The following is an 18,475-nucleotide window of genomic DNA, read 5'->3' as shown; positions in this document are numbered from 1 at the left end:
AACAAGAGGAGATGGCTGAACTTGCGTTTGGAAGATCAAACAAGAATGCTGTGCCAACAAACCATGAACCTTTTGGTGGGAGAGAGACCACTGTAGCCGATGGGCTCCCCTTTCTTTTTGCAGACAGTCAGTTAGGAGCATTGCTTATATCCCAGAGTTTTGAGAAAGCTGGGGCAGACATTGCACTCAGCCACATGATGGTTGTGCATCCTCTGGTCAGGGAGCCCCGTTCGGCCCATTGATGGGCCCAGGGCTTATAGGTTTGTTCCATTGAAAAGCAGTGAATGGCAGCCCCATCTGCTACAGGGATGAAGGCAATGCTTGGCTATGAGGAAGGCAACTAGCCAGCCACACACATGGTGGAAAGAAATGGCTTCTGGTTCAGTAAACACACAGTTCAACTTTTGCCACCTTGGCTGCAGCTGCACTGCAGAAGCCTGGATGTTCGGATATAAAAGAGCCCAGGATCCTGGCAGAGAAAGCAAAACTGCATCATTCACATCCCTTGCTCCAGTCACTTGGCTGCATCCACATTTGCAGGAATAATCCATCTTGACGCCGCTTTAGCAGCCACAGCCCCATAGCTATGGAGCCTGGGAATTGTACTTTGTTGGGACACCAGAGCTCTCTGACAGAGAAGGCTAAATACCTTTCAAACTACAAACCTAGAACTCCATCACATGGCAGTTAAAGAAGTGGGTTATTTCTGCAAATGTGGATGCAGCCACTGACTGGAGCAAGGGATGTGATGTAGTTTTGCTTTGCCTTCCAGGTCCCTGGGCTTTTTATTTCTGAATATCCTGGCTTCGTCAAAGAAGGCTTGCAATTGCAAACGAAGAGCTCTTCCAGTTTTTTGGGAAGGAGCGTTGGGTTCTTCCAATAGTTTCCTTGGGTTTTGCCAATAGTTGTCACCTTCACACTTCACCCATTCTTTTCAGAGGAGCTCAGTGTTGCAATTTATTGGATGCACACTGTTGTTAGTGTTGTGTACCTTCAAGTCATTTCGGACGTGTGGTGACCCTATGTGGTTTGCTGGAGCACTCAGGATCGAACGCACAACGTTCATTTATTGTGGCCGCAGGACTGGCATTTAGCCACTGCAACACCAGGGTTCCTTATTATTAATAGAGATGAAATTGGGATTTCTTTTCTGCCCCCAAATATATCTATCTCCATGTCTTTGCAAAGAACCCCCTTTGCCCATTTCATGCCTTTTCCTCACCAGTCTGCAGAGATCTATCTGGAGCTCTCCATAATCCATTTTTATTGTCCTTTGCACTGCAAATAGTGTATCATCATCAACAAATTTGCCCATCTCACAACTCATCCCCAACTCCAGGTCACTTCTGAGCATGTTGAAACATAACCCCACACACAAACACACACCATCCTCAAACACAGATTCCCCTGAAGGACTTCAATGTCCACACAAGGCATGGATGAAATGCCCCATTCCACTCACCCCAGTTTGGGGGTCATTGTCCCAAACTGGGAGCAAAAAATAAAATAAACGAGAGCAGACAGCTATTGGAAGGCATTGAACTCCAGTTTGTTAGGTAAGGTTAGTGAGTTGTGCAAATAAGCGACAGGGCTTTGGTAGACTCCCCATATGAAGCAATTGAGGGTATTTCTCAGATATGGAAAATTTCGGATAGCTACAGCAGCACTCTCATCCATGCTAACATTTCTCCAATGGAAACCAGGAGACCTGTGGACAAGCATCATCAGAGCGGGTTTAAGTTAACAATGAGAAAAAACCAGAGTAAGACAAGCTAGGAGCATCTGCAGCGGCTTGCTTTTGCCTGATCCTAATGGGAAGGACAACATTTTCCCTCCTACTCCTATCCTCTCTCCTCTTCTGAGTCAATGGACTGCAAAAGCCTTTGCATTTTGAGCTCAGTTTGCAGCAACTGCAGTATGTTTACATTTATATTTAATTTGCTGAATCTTGTTATGATGTGGACCTGTGCTGAGGGATTGGGGAAAGGATTTCCGACAAACCTTGTTTGACTTGTAACCTTCTTAGGTTTTCCTACTGATTGCCCCTGTATTGGTATCGCTTATTGTTGTTGTCTGCTTTTTATATGGCTGTGGGGCTGGGAAGGGATGCATTTGTTTTTTATTGTGTTTTTATTGTACTCCGATTGTTGTTAGCTGCCAGCATTCCTCACTGATTGGGCGGGATGCAAATAAATTATTATTATTATTACAGTATTATTATTATTATTATTATTATTATGTAAGCTGAGGATGAAGAGGGAGAAGGCTGGAGGAGAAACTGGGACATTTTAAAAGCAGCTGATGGCAGAGGATTAATTGGGAGTATCCTTGCCAAATCCAGACAGTTGGAGGGTATAGTGGTTGTTGTTGTTGTTGTTGTTGTTGTGGTTGTGTGACATCAACTCATTTCAGACTTAAGGCGACGGTACTATAAACCTACCAGAGGGTCTTCATGGCAAGGTTTGCTCAGAGGAGGTTTTCCATTGCTCTACTCCGAGGCTGAGATGGTAGGACTTGGTTTACATGGCTGAGCCAGGATTCAAACCCAGGCCTCCAGAGTTGTTGTAGTCCCATACTCAAACCACTGTGCCACGCTGGAGTAGAGGAATGGGCAAAAACGTATGAAAATATACACTGCAAACCATCCCTAACGTTGCTCATGTTTGATGCTGTGGACAACCCTCTTTTAACAGATGAGCAGAAGAATGATCTTTGAACCATATTCATTTTTATTTTGTCTTACTGGATCTCTGCTCGCTGCCTGTCTCCTGGGTGGGACCCCCTTCAGAGACTCACTGGCCAAACATTTGCAGAGACATCATTTCATTTATTATGGTCAGAAAAATCTGCAGGGGAAAAGTACAAATATCTACTTTGTTTTTTAGTGGACGTATTAGTACCCCCTTTGGCTGCAGATTTAATGCGGTTTGACGCTAATTTTCCAACCATGACTCCATACTATGCAGTTGTGGGATTTATAGTCAGAGAGCTCTGGTGCCACAATAAACTACAAATCCCAAACTCCCATACCATTGAGCCATGGCAGTTAAAGCAGCGTTGAACTGCATCGTTTCTGCAGTGCAGACACAGCCTTTGTTTGCTGACTTTTTATTCAGAATGGAGCTGAGTTTCCACCTGTTATTCCTTGCAAAGCATTGCTTTTTACCCCCCCTTTTAAAAGCATCATTGCTCTTGCGAAGCCCCAGAGGAGCCGCGCACCCATTTCGTAAAGCCCTTGGTGTATCTCTGGAGAGCTTCGCGAATGGAGTCAACCCAGGGCTGGAAAGTTTGCTTGATCCTCTCCATGCCTTGCTTGAACTTCTCTTGCACCCGGTTGGTGTGAGGCTCCAAGGAAGCCTGAAACCCTTCCAACTGGTTTTGGAGCTGGTTAGTGTAAGGCACTAACTGGTTCCTCAGGTCTTCCAGCAGCTGCTTCAGCTTCTCCGCCAGTTTGGGGTTTTGCACTTTGCTGGTGGCTTCAGTGACCGCTTGGCGCATGGCGCCGGTGTACGAATCCACCTTTTCCAGAACCACGTTGGCATAGGGGACCACAATGTCATAGAAGGACTCGGCCAGCTTATCCGTGGCAGGGGCCACCTTGTTCTTCAAGCCCCTCAAGGCACCAAGGCCTTTCTCAACCAGCCCCATGGAGACCCCAACCACATGTTCATAGCCCTGGGTCACCTCCGTGGGGAGCTCCGTTTTCAAGTCGCGCACGCGTTGCTCCACTTTGGCGTAGCCCTTGTGGAGCTGGTCTCTGCAGCGGAAACGGAAAAGACAAAGGGGTTTACTCCTAACATTTCTATTCATTGACAGCTTTATAAACAATACAAGCATTGCATAGTTGAGCATGATATTATTCTATAACATCCTATTTTGGTATATACTACAGTCTATCCAATTTTCTTTCTTTGTAATCTTGACCCTTCCGCCGCAATCCCGGCTTTGGAGCTTATATTTTAGGCAATATAAACATGTCATCCCATTGAAAGTCAATCTTGAGATAGCTGATATTGCAAAAAAAAAAAAAGGGGGGGTTTGCTTCTCCTTAGAATAATAATAATAATAATAATAATAATAATAATAATAATAATAATAATATTCTTAGTATCCCGCCTCTCTGTGTAACGCAACCGGGGCAGTTTACAAGTTAAAACATACGGTCCCACATCCCAATATCCCACCCACACCTAAAATACAATTAAACAATTCTCAATTAAAATGAAATAACAAATCGAAGAGTGGCTATAGCAGATGTCATAGTACACGTTGTTGTTGTTGTTGTTGCGTGCCTTCAACTTGTTTCTGATTTATGGTGGCCCTAAGGCTCTATCTTGGGGTTTTCTTGGGAAGATTTGTGCAGCTTGCCATTGCCTTGGGAAAGTCACACTCTCTCAGCCTCAAAGGATGGCAATAGCAAACTCCTTCTTAGGAAACTTCCCAAGAAATCCCCATGATAGGGTTGCCATATGTTGGAAATGACTTGAAGGCACACAACAACAACAACAACGGCATTCCATCCTGACTGGGATTTTGGACCTTTAGTGATTGAGATATGGATCTCCAAAACAAAATCAGAAAAGAACAGGAACAATCTTTGGGGCTTTCTGGGCTTTTTATTCCATCCAGACGCACCATTCCTCTGCCTGCTATATTCTGGTAAGGACCTGCTGCAACTCTCCAAATGACTTACACCAGCGACTGGGTGATCTCCAACCTTCGGATGAAGTCTATCTTTTCATTCACAGTACTGGTCACATTTCTCAGGTATTCTTGCAGGTCTTCTTTCAACTTTTCCAGCTGAGGATAGGACTCATCGCGGAGGACGAACGCCTGGGACCCTGGGAGACAAAGACAAACCAAGGCATCTTGGCATCTTCTCTGTACTTGCAACAGTCGCATCATAAAAGAAGTCACCAAACAAACAACAATGATTAAGCAAAGCAAGATGGAAATAGCTCCTGTGAAGTGTATAGGAAAGGAGAGGAGAGAAGGCGCAGGATCCGAACCTTCCCAGGAGGCTCAGGCAAAAGCAAACTCCTGCATTGGCCTCCTCCATACAGAATACTTGGCAATGCTTTTTTGCACTAATGTTACTCATAAATCATACAACCTTGACAGATTGCCATCTTTGGCCAGCATTGGGGCGGAGTGGGGGCATGGTGTCCGCCACACAATGCATGCCCTGACTCCGCCCCATCCCAGCGTGACGCCACGCACCCCATCACATGGCAGGTGGCATCACGGCACTCCTCTGGCTCTGCTTCCAGATGGCACAGCACAAAAGGAGCACAGAAAAGCCACACCGTCGCCAGCTATGGCACCCTTTCCACAATGCAAAAAAGGAGCTGCAGCATGTAGTTGCCATGGTCCCAATCCGGCATTGAAAGGGGTGGTCTGTTCAGTCCCATAATTCCCACATGATACTGAGTATAATGCTAATAGTTGTGACATACATAAACAATTAGCAAAATTAAAATTCTACCTTCAAATTACAATATCATATGCGCAACCTAAATGTATTTGCAGAATTACTCTCTCAGCCCAAATTTCCAAGCGTTTCCAGTTGACTTCTGAAATTTAGTAATGTGGCAGCAAAACACACACAGACACACACACACACAGCCACACGGATGAACTGCCACACTGCAGAATTAATGCAGTTTGACATCACTTTAACTTTCATGGCTCCAACCTGTGGAGTCCTAGGATCTGTAGATTATTATTGCATCAGAGCTCTCTGACGAAGAAGGCTAATATGCTTTAATATGCTGTAAACCGCCCTGATCTTCGGAAGGGCGGTTATCGGTGGTTAATTTTTATTTCTATAAAAATAATGTTTTATTATTTATTTTTTTATTATTATAAATACGTCACCAAACTACAAATCCCATCATCCCATAGCATTAATTCTGTGCAAAGTGCATTAATTCTGTAATGTGATGCAGCTAGAGAGAGAAGACTCCCCCCCCCCCGAGCTTGGAAAGTTCAATCCCCATGGCCATCAGGGCCAAAATGACTTTGAGGGTTTCAAGCGTGTTGTAGTCACAAAAAAGGCTGAGTGTCCAAACTGCAACCCCAACCATTATTGTGTGCAAACTGCCAATGTCCTTCTGACTTTCTAGTAACGAACTCTGGCAAACTCTGTGCTGAGGTGATGGCCTGTGTGAGCTCACAGACAGGGCTCTGAGTGCGACTTCTGGCACTCGTGCCATAGGTTTGCCACCACTGCGCCTAATCCCTTACCACTGCCACCACCTTCCTAAGTGTAGGAGAAAGCAAGGAGGTTGCCCACCATCCTGGGAAGAGGAGAAGCTCCAAAAATTGTCCCTCGAGCCTGAGACTGACTGTCCACTTACCCGTGAAAGTGGCCAAAACCAGAGTGAGAAAGAGGAGCTTCATGGTGGCTCAGTGCCGGAAGGTCTTGAGAACCTGGTGGGACGGTGGGCTCTGTTTTTAAGGGACTCAGAGTAGGTGCATCGCCTCGACCCTTCCTCCCATGCCCAGCTTTTTGGTCATTCATTAACCCAAGATGCCGGTCCCATGTGTCTCTGGACGTGTGGCGTGGACTATCTCTTCCACACCCCAACCATAATTGCCACAGTCTCCAAAGCCTTCCAAACAATGCGAGAGAAGGCCATGCTTGGAAAGGTGTTGAGCAAAGTGGGGAAGCGACCATAAATGAATCAGCGGCCTTCAACGGCAGCTACGTATATCCATTGACTTTATCTCTCCAGAATCCAAGGGAACGTGGCAGCATCTCCCACGCTTCCCTTCTTTGCAGAGCCAATCTTTATGGGGCAAAGGAGAGAGATTAAGACGGTTGAGAGCCCTAAAGCCATTCCAAAAAATAAGACCCTTCTATATATGTGGCCATTCCAAAGTGTAGGACCCTTGCACATATGTGACCTATGTCTTTGGAGATAGTCATGTCTCAGTTAATGGAGTCGACATGCTCTTGGGCATGACTTTTTAAACAGAATATTTGTAGACCTAACAGGGGAAGAACCAGGGATGGGGAGCAGTGGCGATTTGGGGGTTACTCCTTGTCCTACTCCAGAGTAAGATATTTTTTCCTAATAAATTATTATTATTATTATTATTATTATTATTATTATTATTATTTATATCCCGCCTCTCCAAAAAGGATCGAGGCGGGTTGCAACATAAAATAAAATACAGTACACAAATATATACTTACATGAAATGAAACAACCAGGTCAGGGAAGCCTTGCATAAGTATCAAAGGGAAACATTTTGAACTTTCTAGAGACTGATGGGGTCTCCAACAATATTTGGAAAACAAGATATTCCCAACACTATCATATGCTACGTTTCACTTCCGTAAGTGAGCTTTACAACCAATACTAGAATGAAAGGGTGACATGGTCATTCATGGGAAAATCTTTTCCATGAACTCACAATTTTGCAATTAAATAGCAATGAGAACATTATTGGTGATGAACAAATTGGCTTTAGAAAGGGTAAGTCAACCTATGATCATTGCTTGGTCTTGAAGCATCTGGTTGAGAAATTAAACAGCATTATCCCGTGAATGTTGTGCAATTGTGATAAAGCTTTTCACACGACGTCGCGATGAAAAGCAATTAAAATGCCATTAACCTGTGAATAACCAGGCAATAAACAGCGAGGGATCCTTCATGGGGAAAATCCCAAAAATGCTTTCTTGCTGTTTATTGCCTGGTTATTCCTGGGATAATGGCTCTTTTATCGCGCAGTGTCTGAAAATCTTAATTGCGATTTAATAGTACCGTGCGCCCTTCCCTTACGCGGGGGATCCGTTCTGGACCGCAACGTAAGGAAAATTCCACATATGCTTGAGCCCCATTGAAAACAATGGGGTTCGTGCATGCAGCGTGGTGCGCACACCATGGATGCGTGCGCCATTGCCTCTTCCAGTGCTGAAAGCTGCGTATGGCGTGCTCACGTATGATGTGGGCGCACTGAGATTGAGCAATTTTCACAGGATAAACCCCATTTAAACTTCCAGTTTTCTTCTGTGTGATAAAGTCCAGCAACAAGTTGACATCAGTATAAAAAACAGAATTAAAATGAGAATTCAGCCAGAAGAGGGCAATGAAGGCCAGAGAATGAAGCGATCACAGGTTCCTTGCCTTTATTTTTCTATCCAAGTGCGGACAGAGTTTAGTTTTGGGGAAATCTCTCTTTTCTTCTCTTTATTTCCTTCTCTCTCTCTCTCTCTCTCTCTCTCTCTTTTTATTCCTTAAAAAAGAAATCCTGAGTCCTGGTTTGTAAATAGTGTTGGACTATTTATCAAGTTTATCACACCGGGGCTAATTTCAGCATTAAAGAGAGATGAAAGCACATTTAAAGCATCCCGCACATAAAGCGGAAATGGCGAGTAACTGCGTGAATGATTATCACACGTGAAAGTGATACCGGAAATGCTGAAATCCTAAAAGTAAAAAAGATGTGCATTGATCCTTCTTTGTGACCACTTTAACAGCGGGTTTTGCACAACGTCGTGTGAAATCGTTTCACGTAATTACGTGGTTTTCCAGGGATATTCACGGGATAAACTCCCAATCCCCTTCGTGTGATAAAATACGGCTCTGGAGAGCATGGTTCAAATCCCTACTCAGCCATAGAAACCCTTTGGGTGACCCTGAGCAAGTCACACTCTCTCAGCCTCAGAGGACAGCAAAGGACTAAAGCTCCCCAAGAAAACCCTGGGAGAGGGTTGTCATAACTTTGAACGCACAGAGCCTCCATCTCAAGAACAAGGCTTTCGTTTCCATGTCTCTTGGGCAGAGATTCCTGGGACTTCATGCTTTCTTTGCAAGGGAACTATAGTACTTTATAACTCTAAAAGCCTCCCTAAACTACAAATCTCAGGGTTGCATGCAAAGGAGCAACGGAGCAGTGCAATGGAGACGTGGCACTTAATGCGGATTGAGCATGGGTACATCCTTCATTCATTCCAGAAAAAAACCTTTCCAGAAAAACCAGAGATTTGAAAATCATGCTCTTTTGCCACACTTTTTCCGCACCAAGCAAAGGTCACTGCCGTTCTTTCTGCGGCTGAAGAGGCCACGCTTTGAGGAACACAGAAGTCACTAAAGTTCATAGCACTGAGCAATCCTTGGCCTCCATGTCTGAGCCCCAGGACATTAATTCTTCTTCTTCTTTTCTTTTTAAGTCCCAGTTCTGCTTTTGGATTTCCTTCTCCATCTCTGACGTCACTTTCCGCCGCTTCCTTGCTCAGCTGAGCTTTCGGGTGAAGCAACAGGGATTTCTTCACAACCTTTTTGCAAAGAGAAGGCAGAAAACATCTCAGATGTTGAAGGGCTTTGGCCTTTGTCCTTCTCCGGAGGCCAAAGCCTATAAACAAGGGCTGTGCTTGGTGTGTTTCCCATCATCCCTGCCTTTGTATAACCTATCTGTGCCTTGGCAGGTAACAGTAGCCCAGCCGATCTCTGTCTGCACCTTGATAAACCCAAAAATCCTCATCAGCACTTGGCCATTGTGAGCCACTCCTTTTTACTGACCTGTTTACCAGGAAAATCTTATCTCGACTGGGACTTTCCCCCCAAAAGAATAAACGCTTTCCCTTGCCGGGATGGATGGCACCAAAGTATTGCAAGAACTGGAATAAAAGCTCCTTTCGGGATAGATAGACATGAAACAAGGGTGCATCTGCAGTGTAGAAATAATGCAGTTCAATGCCACTTTGAAATGCTGTAGCTCCATCCTGTGGACTCTTGGGACTTCTAGGTCCAAAGAGCACCGATGGCGGTGCATCCCAAAAGGACAAATCCCATGACTCTGTAGGATGGAGCCATGGCAGTTAAAGTGGTGTCAAACTGCGTTATTTCCACAGTGTAAATGCACCCCAAGTTGCAGCGATTCTATATACCACTTGAACTGTCATGATATGACTGGTAGTTTCTTGAGTGACCTTAGACTCTGGTCTACAAAATCTCATGCTACCAACTTCTTTCTTTCAGTTTGGAGTTTATCACACAGGAGGGAAGTGCCCAAATTTTGTGACTAAATGAGGGTTAAATCCAGGAATAGCCCACAAAACCAGGATTGTTTTGCCATTATCCCAGACTTAACCCATGAACTAAAGTGCATGATTTGTTTGCTTTTGGCCACTTTTTACTTTCTGGAAAATCCCGAAAGTGCGTTTTGATCACTTTAATCACAGGTTAAGTCTGGGATAATGGCAACATTGGGGGATGTTGTCTGAAAACAATTCCCTTTTATTCTTGGGATTTGGGCGCTTTGCCTCCCGTTTGTCTCAAAGGTGCTGCAAGATCTCTTTCCTTTCTTGACCATGCTCTGAGGTGCTTAGCCACATGCGCCCTGGCTTTTGTTTCTGAGATGTTGCAGGGTTCAAAATCTGCTCTCTGGAGGCTTGTGTTTTTAAGTTTGTGTCCCTTGCATTCCCCTTCACTCTTTGCACACATAATGTGCTGCGTCAGCCGATTGCGCTGTTTTAGCAAAGCCAAAGGCCCGGGGCAACGCAGCTGCCTCCCTCTCTGGCATCGCAAAGGCAAAGGCAAAGGCAAAGGCAAAGGGAGGCTCATGCTGTGACTTCTGTGGTTAACGCAGGTGGCCATAAATCATCCCAGATGGTGGTTTTGTGTGTGTTTTGTGTGGGAGTATTGTGCTGTGTAGACACAAAAGTGTCCTGGGGTAAAGGCAGCCCTGGACATTTGGGTTCCAACAGACAAGTTGGTCAGCGAAAGGGATGGGAAATAGAGTAGTGAAAGACAAAGGGACTCTGGATGGGAGATACTGTGTCCTCACAGTGTGTGGTGTGCACTGTATAAGTCACACTCTCTCAGCCTCGAAGGAAGGCAAAGGCAAAACCCCTCTGAACAACCCTTGCCAAGAAAAACACTGTGATAGGTTTCCCTTGGGGTCCTCATACGTCAGAAACAATTTGGAGGGACACAACGAAAGCAACAAAGCTAGACATGCGCAAGAGACAGACTCAGTTGCATCCCTGCAGTTTAAGTGCTCAACTAAATTAGTACCAAAGCAATAAAGCCATCATGCCATCCAGAATGCTGAAGTTTGAACGGAAATTCCCACCCTGAACTGGAAAGAGCGAGAGAGAAAGAAAGAGAGAGAGGCAAAACATTTTAATTTTGTCACACCGAACACTAACTATATTTTCTTCCCTTTTCCAGGGAGGAGGAGAATTCTGACAGCAATGTATAGACCTAGGTACCATTGCATTGTGGGGCCAGTAGCCCACTGCCACTGCATTATGGTGAACCTAGCATGGTGCCACTGCATTGTGGGTCTGCAGTGCAATACTACTGCATTCTGATGTCCCTAGTGCAGTGCCACTGCATTGTAGGATTTGCAGTGCAGTGTCACTGCATTGTGGGGTTTGCACTGGAGTGCCATTGCATTATGGTGTTCCTAGTGCAGTGCCAATGCGTTGTGAGGAAGAGCAGAGCCACAAATGCTTCTTTGGGTTTATTGCAGGAAAAGCAGGTCTGGCCCTGTCTAGAGGAACCCACCAATGGGACAAAGATGCAAAGCGTTCTTTCACCCAAACTACAAATCCCAGTATTTGGTAGGATGGTGCCAAAGCAGTTGATGCTGCAAATGTCGTGTGTGGATGCCCTCGCTATCTGTTGCTTGCAATGGGCCTGAGGAGGCCGACCCACTTTGCCTTACTATCTGGGCACCCTTTCACTTTGCTCCTATCGCCAGGCCCTAAATCCTGGGAGGCTTTGGAGCCAAGATTCCTGGGTCCTTTTATTTTCCCCAATTGCGCCACATTGGAGTGACCCTGAACAGTAAGTCATGCCTTTCTTCCTCCTGATTCCCCACACATGAAAGGCCACAAACAATGTTGTCTCCTTCTTCCAGGAACGCTCCCAGATTTGCAAATAGATTCTGCCAGATCAAAGCCTTTTCTTGGGACAGAGAGAAGGACAAGGAGGAGGATTCTGCTTCTTTTTCCTGATTATCTCTTTAAAAAAACCCTGTCCCTTCTGGGATCAAGATGAAAAGGCTTATGAAGTTTTGAGAGAGGTGTATATGAAATCCCAGCAGAAATTGGGGTCGAGTGGCATCCTTTCCAACAGTTCGGATGTGGCAGAGACGGTCCTGATTCATCCCTCTGCCTTCTCACTTTTTCAGCTGTGTTTTACAACGTCCCAGTTTCTCTCCTACTGTTCCCAGTAGCGATAAAGGTCTTCCCTGGTCTTCAGTGCTGCTGACTTATATTATATGTCCATCGTATGCTTTACTCCATCCCTATAACTGTTTGGAATAGACAGTTTTCCATGGCATTTTGCATTATGCATTTAAGTGTTTGCTAGTACCACTACAGTGTGGTTATTTGCAGTGGTCCCTCCATGTTTGCTGGGGTTAATTTTGGAGGACCCCTCCTGAAAGTGGAAAAACTGCAAATCAAATAAAACACTCTTCTTTTTACTTAAGAGGCCACCTCTCTAGGAACCTCCAGGACCTCCAATACAACTCTATGGCCAACATCTAGCAGAGGACCTCCAAATGCCTAGAGAGGTGTTTTCTCTAGCAGTTTCTAGGTTCTCCAGCATGACTCTATGGTCAACTTCTGGCAGAATTGCGCTGGAGGAGCTAGAGATTCCTGGAGAAAACGTATTAATCGAAACTGCAAATAATCAAATCTTTATATTCCTTTGGGATATTATTGTAACAAGGTGTGTCACCATTTTTAGATTCTCCATAGCTATTTCTTTGGGTCAGAGTTGACCTCTGTCGCTGAACCGTCCAAACCGAGAAAGGCGTGGAGGAGAGGTGAGAATGGCGTTTTGGATTTTGGCCTCGCCAACGCAAAGGGCGACATTTGTGCCATCTTCCCAGATCGCTCTGATGCCAACGCCGCAGTTGGTCCTCTGCCCTCTTGCTTTCCAGGCTTTGCAACGTTTGGACTTTTGGACTCTTTGCTTTTGCTCCCCATGACAGCCAGGGAATGCCACGTCCGTCCCTTCGGATAGGAGATAACGCTTGATTTCTGACCCCTGGAACAGCAGGCCAAAATGTTCAACACAAAAGAGTTTGCAACGTGTGCCAGATCTCCCAGAGCCTGGAAATTTACCTTTGGAAACAAACGGAATTAGAACAACAGCTCAAAAATGTGCATTTTCCAAAAAGAGAAAGTAAACCGTTCCTTGCTTGCTCTTGGAAACAACTACGGGTGCATCTTGTTCTTCTTGTTGTGTGCCTTCAAGTTGTTTCTTATGAGGGTTTTCTTGGCAAGATTTGTTCAGAGGCACTTTGCCATTGCCTTCCCTGAGAGGCTGAGAGAGTGTGACTTGCTCAAGGGTCACCCAATAGGCTTCCATGGCCAAGCTGAGATTTGAACCCAGATTTACAGTCCAATACTCAAACCACTCTGCCAAGTTGGCTCTTACGAGTGCATCTGCACTGAAGGAATAATGCAGTTTGACACCACTTTAAGTGATATAGCTCCTTCCTATGGACTCTTGGGATGTGTAGTTTTTACAAGGTCTTTAGCTTTGTCAAAGTGTTGCTGCTTCACAAAACAATTCCCAGGATTCTGGAGGAAGGAGCCATGGCAGGTAAAGTGGGGTCAAACTGCATTATTTCAACAGTCTACCCATAACCAAGGATTTATAGTCCAAAACGAAGCTCTCCAAGTCCTCTTTGTTTATTGCAAATCCAAAAAAGGAGCTGAGTTCAAGTAACAGATAATATATATAATAACCTAGTTACATCCAAGCTCTGGAATCTCCTCTGCATAAAAAAACAAGCCCAACAGATGGGCTGGATGGATGGAAAACACGCTCCTTGTTTTCCAACCGCAGGAATGCTTTGAAAAACAAAACAACGAAACACAATCCCACTTGGGGGCTTTCTTTGTATTTCCGACCGGCCGCTGTCCTCCGCATGGGATCTCCAGCCCTTTTCTGGATGGAAAAAGAGGTCAACAGATTGCCAGCTCCAAAAAGGCAAACTAGGGATGACTTGCAAGAAAGCGCTTCCCTTGAATGTCCATGGAGATGCCTATGCCTATGCCTCCACCTTAGAGCAACCTGTATCTTTATTATGCGCATGTTAAAGTATGTCTTTTAAATTTATCGTCTCAATTTTGTTAACAATTGCGTGTCTTGTGGTCGTAGTTTCATTCTGGGAGCCAGTATGGTGCAGCGGTTGGACTATGACTCTGGAGACCAGGGTTTGAATCTCTGCCGGAAGACACACTAGGTAACCCTGGGTGAGTCACACTCTCTCAGCCTCAGAGGATGGCAAGGGCAAATCCCCTGTGAAGAAACTTGCCAAGAAAATCCCACAATACAGTTAGGGTTAGTCTCAGAAATGATTTGAAGGCACACAACAGCAACAACAACAACAAATATTGGGTGGGAGACACCTGGTTCAACAAAAGTACATGTGAAAGGGATCTAGGACCCCTAGCAGACCACAAACTGAGCATGAGCCAACAGTGTGATGCAGCAGCTAAAAAGGCAAATACGATCCTAGGCTGCAACAATAGAAGTATAGTGTCTAGATTGAGGGAAGTAATAATCCCACTCTATTCTGCTTTGGTCAAACTTCAGTGTCCAGTTCAATCCAAGAGGGATATTGACAGACTGGACCATGTCCAGAGGAAGGTGGACAACATGTGAAAGGCCTGGAAACCATGAAGCCCTATGAGATGTTTCTGGACTGCATCTCCTAGCATTCTGGATCACGGCGGCTCCACGGATGGGAGTTGCAGTCCAATTAACATCCAGAGGACTTTCCTCATTCCCGATGTAGTACCTTTGTTGCTGTTTTGTTGTTGTTGTTGTTGTTGTTGTGTGCCAAGTCATTCCCGGCTTATGGCTTCTCTTCCATCTCCAGGCCTACCCTCGAAATTTTAAATCATGAATGAATGAATGAATCTTTATCTGTATACCGCTATTCCAATGATCACAGCGGTTTACAATCAGTTAAAATATGATACATGACTTTTCAATTGGTATATTTTAAAAAATGTATTATATGAGTGTGTTTTAATGATTTTGCAGCATTGCATTTCGACTGCTGGTTTTGTTAGTTTTGTATTTGAAGATGTTGCACTCCGCCTTGAGCCTTGAGCAGAGGCGGGTGAGAAAGAAAATGGAGGATGATGATGATGATGATGATGATTTTCTTGGTAAGTTTCTTCAAAGGCAGGCATTGCAGAGTTGGGTCTGTAGCCACTTTTCCTCCAGAGATCCTCAGGCCAGGAGGAGGAGGTGGCAGCCAAGGCTTTCCAGCTGTTTGCTTATCTGCTCCACCATAAAATAAACCCTGGATCTGTTTTGCACATGTCACAATGCACCTCCGATGGTATCATCCTGACCTCTGGTCTCCATGCGCAGGAGGAGGGTTACTCTGGGCCATGGCTGCGCATGAGAGGCACGCAGCTGTTTGCAGGAGGAAACCAAGACCAGGAGGAAGAGGAGCAATAGAGGCATTTTTTAAATGCCTGATGAATGATGAATGCCCAGCAAAGGCACCCCTGGTTTGGCTTCTGTGGACCCTCCAGTCCTGGAAGGGCCAGCTTTTAAAAATCAGCCCCTTTTCCTTTCCGTCTTTTCAGGGGTCAGAATATCTCTCTGTCTGCAGTAAAATGTTTTATTGCAATGGTAACAAGAAAGCAACAAAATGCAAAGTCCAGCCGGTGGAAACACATTTATTGGGCCAATCTAAAGGCAGTCACCAAGATGGCTGCTATACAATGCAACTGGAAAAAACAAATTAGCTAAATAAAGATGATGATGATGATGATGATGATGATGATGATGATAATAATAAATTGGCTCACTGAAGGCTTTATATGCTATTGCATACATGCAATATGCATATTTATATGCAATGTTCCTATTCCATATAAAGTTGACAGCAAACCAGTTTTTCATCTAGCCACTAGCTGTGCAATTGTTGTTGTTGTTGTTGTTGTTGTTATAGCCTCAGAGGATGGCAACAGCAAACCCCCTCTGAAGAAACTTGCAAAGAAAACCCCCAATAGGGTCTCCATAAGTTGAAATGACTTGAAGGCACACAACAACAACCCCATCAAATTTTGCTTCACTCTCCAAATTTCTAGCATTGCGGTAACTTAAAACCTGAGCTGCAGTGGTTCCCAAAGTGCAACCCTCCAGATCTTTTGGACCTTATCTCCCAGAATCCTTGATGATGGAGAAGCTGGCTGGGACTTCTGGGAAGCAAAGTCCAAAACAATTTGAGGGCCAAAGTTTGGGAATCACTGAGATGGGGTTTAGGCACCCCAAGAAAAGAGGGACCCAGTGCACCCAAAAGAAGACAAACACAGCAAAGAGAAGAGTTCTGGGTGACTCTGGAAGGCTAGAAATTTGGGGAGTGAAAGAAATTTGGGGTATAATTTTCATTTGAGGGGAAACAGTGCTTTCCTTTTGCCCTGATAAACCCTATCTGGGTCCCACACAATCTTCCCTGCCCCCTGAGTTGGCTTGCAGTGTCTTGCTTTGGGGCCTGAGATCAGCTGCTATTGAGTCACAAGAGCCCTGTGTGTGTCTGTACATGCAGCGTTGTTGTTGTTGCTGATGTTGTGTAGGGCATTTCCCCCTGGCAGCAAAATGCCTTGCTAGTCTATTGCAATCCTCATGTGATTTCATGATGCAAGATAAACTGGATGAGCCCGAAGTTCCTCTTCTTTTGTCTGACTCACAAGAAGCAAAGTCTCAGCCCTTCCATGGATCCAAATGGTTGCAAGAGGTTATTCGTCGCCACGCTTTGGGCACGTTCCAAATATGATTCAAAGCTAATCACTGGTTGGGGTTATATGACCGTCGTTCCCATTTGAAACCAGTCCCGATCCTACTGTGATCAGTTCCAATTGCGATGAAGCGAGGCAAATGCAAAAAAACCTGCTCTTTCCTGACACTAGTTCTTTGGCGGTTCTTTTGAAAAGAATCGATTCCGAAGCGTGTTCAATAAGTGGGAATGATGGATCTGGATAGGAAGGACTAATGGCAGAGGGGTGTTTTCCATCCCTTTTGGTTGATCCTCCATTTCCCCTTGCTGCCTTTGCGCTTGTGGGGTGACCCATGCGCGCATGATTTTTATAAAAATAAAACTGATAGAAGCGGCGCAAACTAGCGGGGACGACCATCGTGCCAAAAAAGAAGGGGTTACAAGGGGAGAATGGAAAGATCCGCTTTCATAGCGGGAACGACGGACCTTTTGGAATCAATTTACCAATGCAGAGCAAAGGCGAATTGCAAACCAGTTTAAATGAAAGTGGGAATGAGCCCTTAGTGTTAAAGCATTGCATTCCATACCCTCCGACATTTCACAGAAGAAACCTGGGACATGGCTTTGAAAGCTAGCGGACAAAAGTTTATTTTCAGAGCAGGTCGTTTTTCGAGGTTTGCACCCAAATGACCCCACAGCACTTAAGGCAAAAGGCCCATCTTGGCTTTCCCTGCAAAACTGGCAAATACTGAACCAGCCCTTTCTTGTCAAAGCTGGCTGTTGTTTTGGTGGCAGGTTTGGCTCCGAAACAGTGAACAAGGCTGCAGCTGGGAGTCTTTGTGGTTCGGAGAAACCGCCATGTGGGAGAATATGGAAAAAGGTGTGTGTGTGTTTTACACCATCTCCTACACATCCGTGCACCTCTATATTTAGAGACACCCAATTGCTTTTCTGGAGTATCTAATTAGCAGTTATTTTGAGCAAGGGTGGCTGCTTAGTTTCCCTGGTGTTATTATTACAACTGATAGTAATTCAACACGGGACTCCTCCTTGTTCGCTCTGGAGATTTGCAGATGGAGAAAGTTCCACTGGTTGGATTTCTCCCTGCTATGCATTTGCAAAAAAAGACGGTCATTTGTGGTCTGGAAATATAAAGACAGGAATAGATGCATATCCAGGAATAGCCGCGCTGGCCATACAATAACTTCCAAAATCCATAAAATAGCAATACCTTTGTTGTGGTTGTTCTGACTAATGGTGACCCAAAGACCAACCTATCCTGGGGTTCTCTTGGCAAAATTTGTTTGTAGGAGGTTTGCTATTGCCTTCCTTTGGGGCTGAGAGTGTGTCACTTGCCCATAGTCACCAAGCGATTGTTCAGGGATGAGCTAGCCAACCAAAATGCACAAAATACACACTGCAAGCTTGTAAAGTTGTTCCAGTGGAGGATGGATGGATGGACGGATGGACGGACGGACGGACGGACGGACAGATGCCAACAAGATAGATTAGATCAGCAGTTCACAGGGGTTGCCTAAGACCATCGGAAAACGCATATTTCTGATGGTCCTAGGAACCGAGATGAAAATAATTCTATGGTTGGAGGTCACCAAAGCATGAGGAACTGCATTAAGAAGGTTGAGAACCACTGGATTAGATAGACAGATGCCAGCAAGATAGGATAGATAGATAGATGATAGATAGATAGATAGATAGATAGATAGATAGATAGATAGATAGATAGATAGATAGATAG

General features: G+C 44.9%; 2 protein-coding genes across 2 annotated transcripts in view; one reads left to right on the top strand and one right to left on the bottom strand.

Moving 5' to 3' along the window:
- Window positions 1–1,669: 1,669 nt before the first annotated feature.
- APOE (apolipoprotein E) overlaps window positions 1,670–18,475 on the top strand; it is a 21,922-nt gene continuing 5,116 nt past the window's right edge. Inside the window, exon 1 of the mRNA XM_042440324.1 lies at window positions 1,670–1,915. The gene's annotated coding sequence lies outside the window, so the exon portion shown is untranslated. The remainder of the gene's footprint in view (window positions 1,916–18,475) is intronic.
- LOC121915796 (apolipoprotein A-I-like) lies at window positions 2,695–6,560 on the bottom strand. The gene is made up of 3 exons (XM_042440325.1): window positions 6,360–6,560; window positions 4,694–4,841; window positions 2,695–3,757 (listed from the first exon to the last, which is right to left on the bottom strand). The coding sequence occupies exons 1-3, from the start codon at window positions 6,400–6,402 to the stop codon at window positions 3,184–3,186; spliced, it is 765 nt and encodes a 254-aa protein (XP_042296259.1). The 5' UTR covers window positions 6,403–6,560; the 3' UTR covers window positions 2,695–3,183.

This window comes from Sceloporus undulatus, chromosome 9 (assembly GCF_019175285.1).
Source record: "Sceloporus undulatus isolate JIND9_A2432 ecotype Alabama chromosome 9, SceUnd_v1.1, whole genome shotgun sequence".
NCBI classification, from domain to species: domain Eukaryota; kingdom Metazoa; phylum Chordata; class Lepidosauria; order Squamata; family Phrynosomatidae; genus Sceloporus; species Sceloporus undulatus.
This window is presented reverse-complemented; position numbering and strand designations above follow the sequence as displayed.

Bases quoted from the DNA above. Each gene is read 5' to 3' on its own strand.
- LOC121915796 (XM_042440325.1), bottom strand. From the start codon at position 6,402: ATGAAGCTCCTCTTTCTCACTCTGGTTTTGGCCACTTTCACGG. The intron at 4,842-6,359 runs GTAAGTGGACAG...TTTGTCTCCCAG, and splicing joins GGTTTTGGCCACTTTCACGG to GGTCCCAGGCGTTCGTCCTC. The intron at 3,758-4,693 runs GTAAGTCATTTG...TTTCCGCTGCAG, and splicing joins GAGATCACCCAGTCGCTGGT to AGACCAGCTCCACAAGGGCT.